Source organism: Oratosquilla oratoria, chromosome 5 (genome assembly GCF_046742065.1).
Source record: "Oratosquilla oratoria isolate Oo_2021 chromosome 5, ASM4674206v1, whole genome shotgun sequence".
Taxonomy (NCBI): Eukaryota; Metazoa; Arthropoda; class Malacostraca; order Stomatopoda; family Squillidae; genus Oratosquilla; species Oratosquilla oratoria.
In genome coordinates, this window is record NC_134781.1 from 85,760,368 (window position 1) to 85,775,872 (window position 15,505).

At 36.1% G+C, this 15,505-nt stretch overlaps 1 protein-coding gene across 8 annotated transcripts in view; it reads right to left on the reverse strand.

The window, feature by feature from the left end:
- Nucleotides 1-3,329: 3,329 nt before the first annotated feature.
- The window catches only part of Dhdds (Dehydrodolichyl diphosphate synthase subunit), an 18,661-nt gene continuing 6,485 nt past the window's right edge, over nucleotides 3,330-15,505 (reverse strand). For 7 of the 8 annotated variants that reach the window (XM_076185597.1, XM_076185591.1, XM_076185593.1 and 4 more), the window contains exons 2-3: nucleotides 5,820-6,091; nucleotides 3,330-4,076 (exon numbers count right to left, since the gene is read on the reverse strand). In XM_076185597.1, coding sequence (XP_076041712.1) covers nucleotides 3,363-4,076; nucleotides 5,820-6,089 — 984 coding nt within the window. In that variant the 5' untranslated portion in view covers nucleotides 6,090-6,091 and the 3' untranslated portion in view covers nucleotides 3,330-3,362. Of the gene's footprint in view, nucleotides 4,077-5,819; nucleotides 6,092-6,190; nucleotides 6,231-15,505 lie in introns of those variants that run through there. The other variant, XM_076185595.1, reaches the window with a different exon arrangement.

A 15,505-nucleotide genomic window follows, 5' to 3' on the forward strand; every position in this document is an offset into this window, starting at 1 on the left:
TATTTTGTCTGCAGCTCTGAAGCAGTAGATATTCCAACAAGCATGAATAAGGTGTATCATCAAATGCCTTATCATGGTCAAAGGATTATAAAGGCAGAGCATGCCGACAGTAGACCTTTTGGTCCATACCATGCTTAGATTCTTTCTCCTGGCCTTGTAGTTCTTCATGACCAGTTTGTCTATCAAGAATTTGTCCTTCATGGTACAGAACCTTCACCTGGATCCTATTTGTTCTCTTGGTGTTATTATCTTTGTGTCCGAGAACTTGTAGACTTTCAGCAATCAGTCCAGTGAGCACTTACCACATCACAGGCAGACACATTAGTGAGTAGTTCCTGACTTGAGTACTCTTGGACATACCTTCTGGATCAATGTTTCTCCTGTTGTCATCCAGTGAGAAACAGTCTTTTGGCAACAGACCCCCGAAGCTGTCTACACATTCTGTAATGAAGTAACCTGAAGTTTTTCAATCAAAACCCACTGTAGTCTGTGTCACAGAAATTTTGTTGTTTTGAGTTATTCTACACTGTCTCCCTGCTTAGATGATGGTTAACCATTTATCATTGTTATGATTATTGGTCTCCATGATCTCTTTTAATAGTATGTGGTGTTGTCAAATGCCTTGTTTATGTCAGTAGCTACCATAATGATTCTTTCTGTAGGTGATTTCTTATTGAATCCTGGGAAATGTTTGTGACCAGTGTGCTGGTAGAGTGACCGTCTTTGAATCCATCTTGGATATAGTGGATAGTAGTGAAATTGGCCTGTATGTGGGGTTTTCTGGAGATTTTTTTGGTTTTAATATAAGACTTATACAAGTTCTTTTTCAGATAGTGAAATTTTATTGAGCATCCAGTAATTGAAGATAATGTTTAAGGCTTTCATAGCTGTTGGGCCAAGGTGTTCGAGATGGATGTTCAAGATTTTGTCAGTCTTCAGCACGAGAGATTTCCATTTTCCATTGCCCTTTCAACATTTATGTTGGTTAAAGGGAATTGCTTTGTGTCTAGTCTGATTTTCAGTATTACTTTTGTTTTCCTGTTGTCTGGAGTTGGTTTGAAGCTTATTTTGGATCTGTTTATTGATGACGTTGCACTGGATTTGGTGATGATTTTTTCCTTTTGGGGTTGCACCAACTGTTTCATGGGTGGGTGGGGTGACTTAATTTCAAGTTTTTGAAGTGTGTATATGTTTGTATGCTTTACAAAATGCATACATACTCAAATCACAAGACACACTAAGACCAACCCCTAAAATCAGTACTCCACCTGAATACCACCGACATCAGCCCAATAAATTCCTCCCATGATGAGCAAGAATCACCCTCCCATATCTGCAATTAGGTCATCATTCAACTTTGAAACCGTCCCAACACAGAATAGGTCTGGCGATAGAATTAAATTGTCCCAGATGTGTAGCTTAAACATGGCAAAGGAAACATGTACTGGGAGTAAAGCATTTATTCCTGATGTTGTCTATTAACGAAACGTCAGGAATAAACAGTTCACTCCCAGTCCATGTTTCCTTTGCCTTGTTTAAGCAACTTGTTCACATGGATATTAATTCCCATTTGTCCTAGATGTAATCATAAAGAAGACAGAATACCCCCATTTAACATTGCCCTACAGCTGCCCAGGATGTAACACTTCACCCCATACCATACAACACATAATGGAAGACTGCATTATACACAATCATGCATGCAAACAACACAACATACACTCTATAAAGGATTTGTGGAAAAACCCAGTTTCGGCTGTGGCATTCCTTGGGGAGACGGGACTGCTTGGACAGACATTCTAGGGAATGACAACAACAACAACATTGCCCTACTCTACCCTCACCCAGGCAACAACACATCTTCCTTGTGTGACTTGTGTCAATCTGTTGTAAATTACCTGGGAGGTATGGGTTTCCTGCAAGAGAGATGTGTAGCAACGTGTTGATTGATTGATCAATCATACCAGTAATACTTCATAATTCTCTTATAGCACTTGGTGCTAAAGATTTTGACACACCACCTCAAGTTAACACAATGTCTCAAAGCTGTACAGCAAGACAAAGGGCACAAGTAATTTAAAGATTTGGATATGTCTTTGTACACATGTACTGACAATGCTATGTGTATAGTCTATAACACTGCAGCTCAATCCAATCCTTCAAAGGCTTTCCTGATATGGTCCAATATGCACTACATTACCAAGATATGTGAAACTTTCCAAAACCTCAATACCCTCGTTATTTGCATGGACAAACTGAATTCCATCATTCATAAAGCCCTCAAACACCAATACCTTGTTTTGGTCCCAGGGCCTTGACATTGGGGGGGGGGGCACATGCCCTGGGGTGGCAATTCTAGTCTGGACATGCTGCCCACAAGGCTGACAAAATAATTATATTGAAAAAAAAAAGGTTAAAGGCCTGAATATTTTACCATAATATACTAATTTTGTGTTTGAATCAGATTAGGAAATATTTTCCCCATATCCTTTCTACAATAGGGACATTAAATAAAAAAAATTTAAAACCTGTTTAATCATTTCACAAGCCAATAGCTATAATAGGCAGTAAGGAATGGTGGAAATGGGAAGTGGTGATGGGGGGAGGGGGGTTGATCACTGAGAACCTTGCCCTGGGGCAGCACTTAGGCATCTAAGGGCTGTTTGGTCCTGACCTACAATCCAATCACACTAGCATCTCTGTGCAACAGCTTGTGGACTGCAACCAGGACCTCCTACATTACTGGCAGGCAAGATTGGTGACCATAGTGTTACCATTGGATAGTCTGTTATGACACTGGCAGCTGTTCAACATCCAGTCCATGTAAATATTGAAAAATATCACCGTAAGGATACACTCCTGTCCCCAGGTACAGGCTAGACTGATGCCAGGTCAATGTGATGAATAATATACAATCGGCCAGCCCCAAATATTTTGTGGGGTTAAGTACCAGTCCTGCTTACATGTGAAATTGCATATTCTTATGTACTCTCTCAATACTGCTTTATAACTTAATCTTTTTTTAAGCTTGTTCCTGTAACATGTAGGCCTATTGGAGGAAAACTGGCATGTTTAAGTCAAGACCAAGACTCTCTCAATCCAACTGTTGCCTCACCACCTCCATGTGTGTTTATGTGCGAGAGAGAAGTGAGGGAGTAGAGAAAAAGAAGAGGGAGAACAAAGAAAGGAGAAAAAATAGAGAAAGAGGTGAGAAGAGTTACTTTTGTAGGCTATCCTTGAGATACACTTGTTTCATCTGCTCTGAACATGTAATTAAAATGTTCCACTCTATTATATAAGGAAAGTATTGGCTGAGAAAAAGAAACACATTTAAAAATACACTATATATATATTTCCTTTCATCATACAAGAGTCAAACATATTTCTGACATTTCTTTTAACTGGCTCCTTCTCCTTTTCTTTAGATCAGCAAGAAATATTTCTATCCTTTCATTTCGTTCTTTAGTATATGCTGCAATATTTTCTTGAGTTACTTCTCCATGTCGCCTACGACAACATTCTATATCACTTTCCTCCTCACCATAATTTCTTTGATTAAGGTTTTCATTTCTAGCTGCAGTCAAAGTATGATAATGACGCTGATAATAAAACACTGCAGCAAAAAGATGCCATATGGAGAACTCTGGCCAAAGTACTTTAGTGAAAAATAAACATGAAAATCCTGTTTGCCATATCATGAAATCAGACAACCTAACTTCACCAGATGTTCTGAGAAGTATATCAGGGTCTCGCGAGTCTCTGGTGTACAAACATTGTTCCAACAACACTTCTGAAATGTCTGTAGCTTGCAACTGGCCCTCTGCAACACCACGACAAGTTTCAGACAGAGCCCGGCTAATTTCTTCCCTTGAGGTATAAGCCAGGGCTAGGTTAACACAGCTACCTTTGTTATCTTCTGTGGCCAGTACAGCCTGAGCTGCAAGTTTTCGTACATTTTCTGGAAGAAGGGAGAGGTCTCCTATGATCTGAATGCGAACACCATGCTTTGCCAACTGATCAGTCTCTTTTAGAAGCATTCCAAATTTTTCTGCTGCTAAAGCCATCAAGCCGTTTACCTGGAAAGTATTATTAAATAAAAATACAAGATTAGGTAAAATATACCAATGCAAAACAAATACAAGTGAGAATTTCTTTTTACTTCCCAAAAGTTCCATGAACTCATACATAATAAACTAAAGCCCTTGAATCTTCCTGTTTCTTACTACCACCACCACCCTATTCAATCATCTTTATTGTTTTCCATGGGTTAAATCCATGTGACACTAAACAAAAATCTGCTCACATGATCCCTGCCATTTTCACAAATATATTTACTAAAAGGTACATTATACATATATCAAAAGGCCACTTCCTTCTTATGAAAAAGAGGCCAGCAAAGGCATGCACCAAACATACATTATTCAATTTTTTCCTTTTATCATAGCTTCTTGTGGAAAGTGAGTGGAAGGAAGTGGGAGATGAGCTAGTTGTTGTTTGCAGATGACACTGCACTTGTGGCTGGGTCAGAGGAGGGTTTACGGCAGTTGGCAAAGATTGAGAGGGTATGTGAAAGGAGAAGGCTGCAAGTATATATGCAACAACAAGATAAGACATACAAGGGGAGAGGGTGGCAGTGAGTTGGAGGAAAGTCTTAAAGAAGAGGAGCTGGAGGAAGTGCTTTCAGTATCTTGGGTATGTAGCAAGGGATAGAGCAGATGTGGGGCTAAATTATAGAGTAGTAAAAGCAGGTAAATATCTTTGGTAAATGAAAAGTTTCATGAGAAAAAAGTATCTAGGAATAAATGCAAAGAGAAGATTGTATGTAAGGGTGATTGTACCCATGACACTGTAAGGAGCAGACTTGTAATTACTGGAAAGCAGAAAGGTGTATAAATGTATTGGTGAGGTGGAGAACTGGGGTAGAAAGAGATGGCAGACAGGGTTGATTGAACAATACCGAGATGTTTTGGGCATGTGAAAAGAATGAGTGAGGAAAGATAAGCAAAAAGATTGTGGAAGGCTGAGGTGGATGGAATGAACTTGGTGGAAAGACAGAATAGGATGGATGGGTTGGGTGAAGGGGTTCTCAGGAGCAAGGGGAATGTCTGTCAAGCAGGAAAGGGTGAGGCATGCGATAGGTGAAACTAGGAAGTAACTGTCAATGGATGATAATACATGCAGCCCATTGGTATTTCTACTTGTTAGTTTTGTAAATTCTGAAATGGGGGAATATTTCCATGTAATGAAGTGGAGGAAGTAAACAAGGTTCAGCTGTTGGGCCTTGTTATGTAGTTTCTTACATCGCTTCTGACCTGACCAGTGGGCAGGGTACAGGAATTACCCTTCATTCACAGGAGCCAAGATAAAAGGGACAATAAATGGGTCTTGGGCTGGAATTGGTGAGGAATGGGTGTGCATTTTGGGCTACCCCCCATGTGAAGGGGAGAGAGACTTTAGGTATATGTATGTACTCTTCATATTATTTCCTACATACATTTGGACTTCAATTTAAGGAATTTCAAAAAGTCAAGTTTCATAATCAAATCAAGATCTGAAGTACATCCATACCTTCAGGCTTTTTCTCCCTTATAAAGGAACGGCCTTGTCAAAGCATACATCCATCCCATACCCATTGTTTATCTTAAGTACCTAGCACAAAAGATCTGAATCTAAACTAACCACAATCTATCACCAAAATATGATGATCTGCCACACCATTTGGTATAAAAGAGTGGCACAGACTATCAATAATCATATATTACATAAAAAAAACACCTATGCCTAACAAATAACTGTTCTTATATAATAAATATGCTTACCTCTTGTTTGGACCTTTTGAAGTTTTCAATGCTAAATGCATAAAGAGTCACTTCTTGAATATTGAGATCTCTGCACCATTGAAGTACTTCTCCCAATTTCTGAAAGCCGCTTGTATGTCCTTCTATGGTCTCTTTCTGTTGCTGACGAGCAAATCTCCTATTACCGTCCATTATGATGGCTACATGCTTTGGTAATGGACCAACTCTTAAAATATTGATGACCAACCACTCCGCCCAGGAGCGCTTCTGCTCCACAACCCACATCCCCATGCCTGCCAAAATAAAGACAATACAATTTTAGAATATATCATAAATTAACTTTTTATCTATTCTATATACCAAACGCTTCTTCCCCCAGTCAAGGCACTCACCCACTTCCGCCCATTCCGCTCCCATCCACCATCCTTATTACCCTCTCATCTTAGCTCCTTGTCAATGGAGGGTCATCACCGTTTTCTGCCCACCACTACACTAACAACTCATTTCCAGTTTGGTATATACAATATCCCATTCTGAGAGCAAATTTGCTGGAAATCACATGAGGTACACAGACAAATTAGCTCCTCATGAAGAGGTTTGTCAAAAGTGAAGGAAAATATTTTGCAGTCCATATTCACAACCTGTGAAGTGCTGTCATTCAGTCAACTCATTAGCACTAAATAACAAATATAGAATGACTGCAACATGTACCCTAATCTATATATATATATATCAAGACTACTAATACAACTTGGTAAACCTTGCACTATGACTCCTTTGCTATACATCAAATATCAGGGAAATAAAAAATCTTGGTGGCTCCCAGTACGGGGAGGTTACACATTGTTTTGTGTGAAGTGACTTATGGATCACTCCTTCCCTTCACTATGAAGTAGTGCTTTGGGAATAAAGAAAGCATCCTAGAAATAGGATAATAGGGCCACCCAATAAGAAAACATTTTAATACAACAGGATCTAACACCTTTGTTTCAGTGGAGAGTGCCAAGGGAGTAGCCACAAAAAGAGCAAAGTACCTTCAACAAAGAGAGGTTTAACAGAGATAGGCAACAACCCTTTTGTTAATGATAGGGGTACCAGAGAGATTAATAAAATAGTCTGGTGGCAACCAGAATGGTCAGAATATGACATTGATTCTTCAACACTGATGACTACTCAGAGATATATGGGAGGCCCTGTGGGCATAGTCTGTTTGTGACATCTTGTCCAAAGTCTCCACTCATGACTGCTCTATGGGTGTTAAGGCATATAGCACATTTCTGTATATAAGAACATTAGTGAAATACTGTATGTGATGCCAGTATCTGTGTCTATTTGTGTGTGTGTGTGGGGGGGGGAGGTTACACATGTTTGGTGTGAAGTGAATTGGGCGGAATTAGTAGCTGTGGCCAATTAATTGATGACCATGGGTCTCCAACTAAAGGGAACCATAACGATAGATTAACTGGCTGAAGATACGACAGCTCCTTTTTCTTCCTTTAACAAATGAAAAGTCTAACTTGCTGGCTTGAAGTATATCCTGTGACTGACTTGCTCCAAACAAGGTATCCTACAAAAAAAAATTCAATGTTTTTGGAGTGATTAATTTAATTTCTTAAGTTTGATTTGAACTTTTTCCTCAACTTGTTTACTTTGATATGAATCATGAGTTTGGTTGCATAAAGGTGGTGAAAAGAGGAACCCTCAAAAAGTAAAAGAATCCAAGAGGATCAAACCAAAAACCACCACCCAGAGCATCTCACTTATCCCAACATCCAGAGGTGTCGCTCGAAGGTGTCAGTCTCTACACATTTCCAGGCTCCCCAGAAACCTACCCACCACAGAAATCGCTCACAACACTAACAATTATAAAATAGTACACCTTCATTCATGTCATAATCCAACACTAGAAAATTACCATCACAGAAACCTGGTAAAATACAGAGCACATTATATTACATTCATTTCATAGTAGGAGAGGGAAAAAAAAAAAATATATATATATATATATATATATATATACACACACATATATATATATAGACACACACACCATATATATAATATATATACACACACAAATAATGTACATATGCATACAAATACAAAATTTATACACACATATACATGTACATATATATATATATATATATATATATATAATGCAAAATAACCACAGGAGAAGAGAAACTTGTAGACAGTAAGTACTTTCATATATTACATCTTTAGACTAAATGAAAGAGATACAGAGTTGTGTTTAAATATATCAGGGAGGGGGGAGACTATACAATGTGGGGGGGTTGACCTTACCTCCATCGACCTGACCAACACATGGCTCAATCTGGCAGGAACATCTGGGTCACCATTTGGGTTACCAATTTATCACATTTAAAATGTCCATAGCTTAGATTTATATTTTCATCAAAAGTGCCTAATATCAAGCGTGATTCTATTATATTCCTTTCATGTAGGTTCTTCCCTTTGAATTAAGACAAGGAAGATCATGTACAACAAACTTGATCTGATTCTACTCAAGATTAATTGACATATTACAAGAGAGGGATGGGTAGACTATGCCTTTCTGGATCTACAAAAGGCATTTGATAAGGAAGATAGATTCAATAGGTGGCATCAGAGGAAAATTATTGGAATGGATGAAAGACTTCCTGACTGGGAGAAAAATGAGAGTAGTAATTAGAGATAAATTCTCAAATTGGGAAGAAATGAAATGTGGTGTTCTGCAAGGATCAGTACCGGCCCCGATCATGTTTGCCATATACATAAATGATATAGATGAAGGAGTAGAGTGTTATATGAATTTCTTTGCAGACGACACAAAAATACTAAAGAAAGTAAAAACTGAGGAGGATTGCAACTCATTACAACAAGACTTGGACAAAATCTGGAAATGGACTCAAAAGTGGGAAGTGAAATTCAATATCAATAAATGTAGTATACTAGAATTTGGAAAAAGTAAAAACAGAATATCGAGAGATTATAAAATTGGTGAAGAGGTCAAAAAAGTAAACTCGGAAAAAGACCTTGGAGCAATGATCAGCAAAGACTTGACACCAGTTAAGCATATTAATAAAATATTTGGAGAAACCTACAACTTATTGAGGTCAATAAAAGTGTCATTTGCCTATTTGGACGAGGAAGTGATAAAAATTTTTTAACTACACTAATAAGACCAAAACTCGAGTACGCAGCAACACTATGGACACCCAGTACCAAAAAGAATATAAAAAAATTAGAAAGAATACAAAGAGCAACAACAAAACTGGCACCAACTCTTTCCAAAATGACATACGAACAAAGACTGTCCAAATTAGAATTACCAACTCTGGAAAAAAGAAGGGAAAGAGGAGACCTACTATCTATAGAATTATGAAGGGAATGGAAATCTTAGATAAGAATGATTTATTGAAATGGGACAATGGAAAAACAAGAGGACACAAAAAGAAACTAAAAAAAGATAATTGCTGAAGAGATCTAAAAAAATCACACAGTGATAGATACTTAGAACAAATTAGACAAAGAAACAGTTTGTGCAAACACTATTCAAGATTCTAAGAAAAAACTTGATGCTGAGAGATACAAAGACAGGTCACCACAAGCATAGCTCCCTTCCCGTATAATACAACTAGGTAAATATATATACATACATACACACATATATATATACATATATATATATATATACATATATATATATATATATATATATATATATATATATATACGTATATATATATATATACATATATGATGTAAGCGGAATAGGAAACACAGGAGTCTTAGTCTTGAGTTTATTCCTTATAAAAAAAATTACTAGTTTCGCAGGTATGCTTTTTCAAAGGAATATGTGTACAAACGGGCTGTGGGCATTATATACATGGGGTGGACCTCACCACCTCTCCGAGTTGTCATAGTTGGTGGCGAATGTGAACATCACATTGTGGCTCATGTAACAATGAAGATATTTTTACAATTAAATATGATAACACTAATACCAAAGAAATTATTAATAGAAAATGTAACAATAGTAATGGTAACGATGAAGATAAATATTTAATTAATAATATTAACAATGATAATAAAAATGATAGTAGCAATACAGGAAATAATAACAATAAAATAAAAGTAATAATAATAAAAACAATAATAAGAATGATAATACTAATAACCAAGAAAAAAAAAAAAAAAAAAAAAAAATTATTAATAGTAATTATGACAATAATAGTGAAAACAATGATAATTAAATATTTAAATAGTAACAATAATAATAACAATAATAATAATAAAGATAATGAAAGTAATAATAATGAAGATGGTAATAATAAAAATAAAAATGTAATGATAAAATTATAAATATAATGATAGAAATAATAAATAATAGTTATAATAACAATGATAATAATAATAGTGTTGAAAATAAATAGTAACAAATAGCATTAAAAGAATAAATCATGATAAAAAGTTGGGGCAAGGTAGCATGGAGGAACTTCAGAGTGAAAGGAAGAAAGCTGGAGAGGGTAGGCCGAAGTGTCGCGGTAGATTTTGTCCATTTCGAGTCACCAGTTCTCTTGTTTGTGTTTTTGTGGTTGGCAATGTAAAGTGATTCAATTATTTTCCGTTGTTTCTTGTGTAGTCCTTTAGGAATAAACTCAAGACTAAGACTCCTGTGTTTCCTATTCCGCTTACATCAACCTGTCAGAATGTCTCAACAATATACATATATATATATATATACATATATATCATATATATTACATATATACACACAAACATATATATAAATATATACTCATATATATATATACACACACACATATCATACACACATACATACATATATATATATATATATATATTGGAGATGGTTAAAGAAAATGGAGAAAAGTGGGAAAAAAGCCAGTTGTTGTTTGCTGATGACACTGCGCTTGTAGCAGGATCAGAGGAGGGACTGAGGTAGTGACAGCATTTGAGGTGTGTGAAAGAAGGAAGCTGAACATAAATGTGGGCAAAAGTAAGGTGATGAGATGTACAAGGGGAGAGAGTGACAGCAAGATGGAAGTGAGCATTAAGGGTGAGAGACTGGAGGAAGTGGATAATTTTAGATACTTGGGTGAGAATGTGGCAGGAAAGGGAGGAGTGTGGGTGGAGGTAGAATGTAGATTGAGAGAAGCAAGTAAATGCCTTGGTGGATTAAAAAATGTAATGAGAAATAGACATCTGGGAATGGATGCTAAGAGGAGGTTATTTGAAGGAGTGATTGTGCCAACAGCACTGTACGGGGCAGAAACATGGAACATAAGAGAGGAAGAGAGAAGGAGTTTGAATGTGTTTGAGATGAAATGTCTGAGAAGTATGATAGGGGTTACTAGGCTAGATAAAGTGAAAAATGAAGAGGTGAGGAGGAGATCAGGGGTGGAAATGGAGCTGGGAGATAGGGTTGATGAAAGAACATTAGGATGGTTTGGACACATGAAAAGAATGAGTGAAGAAAGATTAGTAAAAGAGGTGTGGAAGGCCAAGGTGGAAGGAGTGAATATGAGGGGGCGTCCTAGGATGAGATGGATGGATGGGGTGAAAGGGGCATTACAAAAGAGAGGAATGTCTGTTGAGGAAGGGCAGGAGAGGACAGAAGATAGGGGTGAATGGAGAAGGGTTGTGTATGGATGGTGCTGTGATGCATGAGGGGGGAGTGGGTGGGGGATAGGGGGTGAGGAAGTATGAGAAAAAAAATTGACGCAGCCCGAAGGGATTTCTCCCCGTCTTCTCCTTTTCTGCATGAGGGGTCACCGAATTTATGAAGCAGCCTTGCTGAGGATATGCTGTGTCTTGCGACACTGCTTCTGACCCAGGGCAGTGGACAGGATGCAGGGATGACCTGTCATCCAGGAGGTTACCAAGATAATGGGGAAGGAGGTTGGAGGGGAGAGGAATATATAGGGAATAGAATGGGTGGGAGTGGGTCCTATGCCTTTTTCTTTTTGGCTAACCCCCATGAAAGGGAGAAAACCCTTTGGTATATATATATATATATATATTTATATATATATATATATATATATATATATTATATATATATATACATTATATATGTATATATATATCATATATATATATATATATACATATATATATATATATATATATCATATATATATATATATATATAATATATATATATATAATATATACATATATATATATCTATATATAATATATACATATATATATATATATATATATATATACACATACATATATGCATGTACATATATATATATTTATACATGCTGAGACATTCTGACAAGTTGATGTAAGCAGAACAGGAAACACAGGAATCTTAGTTTTGAGGTTATTCCTGACTAGTTTCTCAGGTATGCTTTTGAAAAAGCATACCTGCAAAACTAGTCAGGAATAAACTCAAGACAAAGACTCCTGTAATTCCTATTCCACTTATGTCATATATATATATATATATATATATATATATATATATATATATATATATATATATATATACATTCTGACAGGTTGATGTAAGCGGAATAAGAAACACAGGAGTTTTAGTCTTGAGTTTATTCCCGACAAGTTTTGCAGGTATGCTTTTGAAAAAGCATACCTGTGTTTCCTATTCTGCTTATGTCATATATATATATATATATATATATATATATATATATATTTACATATATATACATATATATATATACACATATATATATATACATATATATACACATAACTACAAAGTAATGTCGTAACACATTTGTAAATTTCAACAAAAACCCACTGTGTTGGATAAGAAGAAATGAAATAGATTCCATATATTTCGATCATGGACTGTGATCCTCTTCAGTGGAAAACAGAGTAGAGGAGCAAAAGGCATGTCTTATAAACAGTAAAAGAAGGAACATGGATAGGACTCAGGTAGCGTCTAATGCTTTGCGGGGCAGGTCACCCGCCTTCACCAGAGATGGTAGTAATTTGTTGACTGCCCAGGTGGTAATGCAGTCAGGTGACCATTGTCCATGAGATATATTGAAATTTGGAAATTTGTTAATCACGGATGATTCTATTCATAATGGGAATTGTTGAGACAAAATTAAAAGGTCCACTACCACCCAACAGCATAGGACACAATGCATATAATTATTGGATTAGAAACAGAGAGATAAAACAAGGGGGTGGAGTTATGTTCCTGACTAAGAAGGATATAAGCATGAAGAGTGTCACATATGGGAACAATAGAGTAGAGATGATTATGATAGAAGTAGAAGATAGAGATAAGAAGAGCAGAAAGTTTGTAATAAACTATGTGCCCCCAAAAACAGCCTCGTGGGAAGAGAATGAACATAAAAGCATGTTAGAAGACACAAGAATAACACTAAACAAGATAATGGAAGATGGAGGAAGAATAGTTATGATGGGCGACTATAATTGCAAAGAAATATGCTGGGAAGAGATGATCGTAAAGGGTGGAGAAGACTCATGGGGAAGTGTTCTACTTGAGATGATTACTGACCACACAATGGATCCAAGAGAATACTAGGTATAGAAATGAAGAACCATCGAGACTAGACCTAATAATCACAACAGAACCTGAAATAGTGGAAAAGATAGAATACCAGGCACCAATAAGCAAAAGTGACCATATATTGATAGAACTAGAACTAAATGAGAAAAAATACATGAAAAGAAATGAACAATATAGAAAAGGAAGATTAATGTATGAAAAAGCAAATTTTGATAAAATAAGGGAATTCTTCCAAAATGAAAACTGGGAAAGAATACACAAAGATACAACAGTAGAAGAGAAATGGAATATTTTGACAAAAATCTATAAAAAAAAACTAGAAAAGTATGTCCCAAGACAAAAACAAGAAAAAGAATATGTAAAGTGCTGGTACAATAAAAGTTGTAGGGAGATAAAAGACAAAAGAGACAAAGCTTGGTCCAAATGGAAGAAAAACAAAAGACCAGAAAAATGGAAAATATATACTTGTTATAGAAATGAATATGTACAAGCGTGCAGAGAGGAAAAGAGAAATTATGAAAAAGATGTCATAGAAAGTGTAAAGATCAACCAAAACTATTCTACAAATTTGTAAACAACTGAAAAACAAACAAGATTTGGAGAAATTAAGACAAGGAGTTGAATACACAGAGGAAATTGAAATGGCGGAAATTATGAACAAACATTTTAAATCTGTGTTTACAAGGTAAAACATACAACCTGAAGAGATTGAATGGAAAGAGAAAGTCCCCCTATGAAAGAAATAGAAGTAACAAAGAATGAAATATTGAAACACTTGAGTAATCTTGATGTCAGAAAATCACATGGACCAGATGAAATAGCAAACTGGATTTTGAAAGAATGTAGGAATGAACTGGCAGACATAATACATAGCATAATAAACAGTTCCTTGAAAGAAGGTAAAGTTCCAGAAGATTGGAAAAAAGCAAATATAGTACCTATATATAAAGGGGGAAATAAAGAAGACCCTAACAACTATAGGCCAGTCTCTCTAACAAGTACAATAGCAAAAATTTGTGAAAGAATTGTCAAAAATAGATGGGTGAAATATTTAGAAAAAAAAAACAATGTGCTAAATCCAAGACAATTTGGATTCAGACAAGGATGATCATGCGTCACCAATTTAATATGTTTCTATTCAAGGCTAATAGATATAATACAAGAGATGGATGGGCTGATTGTGCATTTCTAGACCTAAAAAAAGCTTTTGACAAAGTACCACATAAGAAGTTGCTTAACCACTTCACTCCGGGCCAAAATCTCGCAGGCAGCATTAGCTGCCAGACGTACGATGTTGCGTCATAATACTCGCATCATAAAAAATAGTCACCGCTTATATCGATCGTTCTCTCTTTCACCCGTGAATCTTTATAACCATAGAAAATGTGATGAAGCCAGTTTAGAGAGTATGTCAATTACGCAGGGAAAACTACAATAAATATAATCAAGACGCCGATATGGCAGCCTCGCGTATCCACTTACTCCTCATGCTGCCTACGTAGGCGGCACCGTAAGGAAGAGGTTAAGAAATTAGAAAGTGAAGGTGGAATACAGGGCAAACTGCTAAATTGGATGGAAGACTTTTTGCAAGAAAGAAAAATGAGAGTAGTGATAAGAGACAAACACTCAAAATGGGATGAAGTAATAAGCGGTGTTCCACAAGGAACAGTTCTGGCCCCAATAATGTTTGCTATATATATTAATGATATGGATGAAGGAATTGAGAGCTATATGAGCTTCTTTGCAGATGATGCAAAACTATTGAAAAAAGTGAACATGGAAGAAGATTGTGAATCACTACAGAGAGATCTAAATAAAGTACAGGAATGGAGTAGGAAGTGGGAGATGGAGTTCAATACAAAAAAGTGTAGTATAATGGAATTTGGAAAAAGTAAAAACAGAATAACAGGATCATATAAATTGGGAGAATAAGGAATAAAAAAAGTAGAAAATGAAAAGGACCTGGGAGTCATTGTTATGAATAATATGTCACCCGAGAAACATATAAATAAGATTTTTGGAGAAACCTATAATTTAATAAGAACAAAGTTGCATTTACATACCTGAAGAAAATTCTAAACACCTTGATAAGACCAAGATTGGAGTATGCAGCAACAATATGGTCACCAAGTACAAAAAAATGTATAAAAAAACTTGAAAG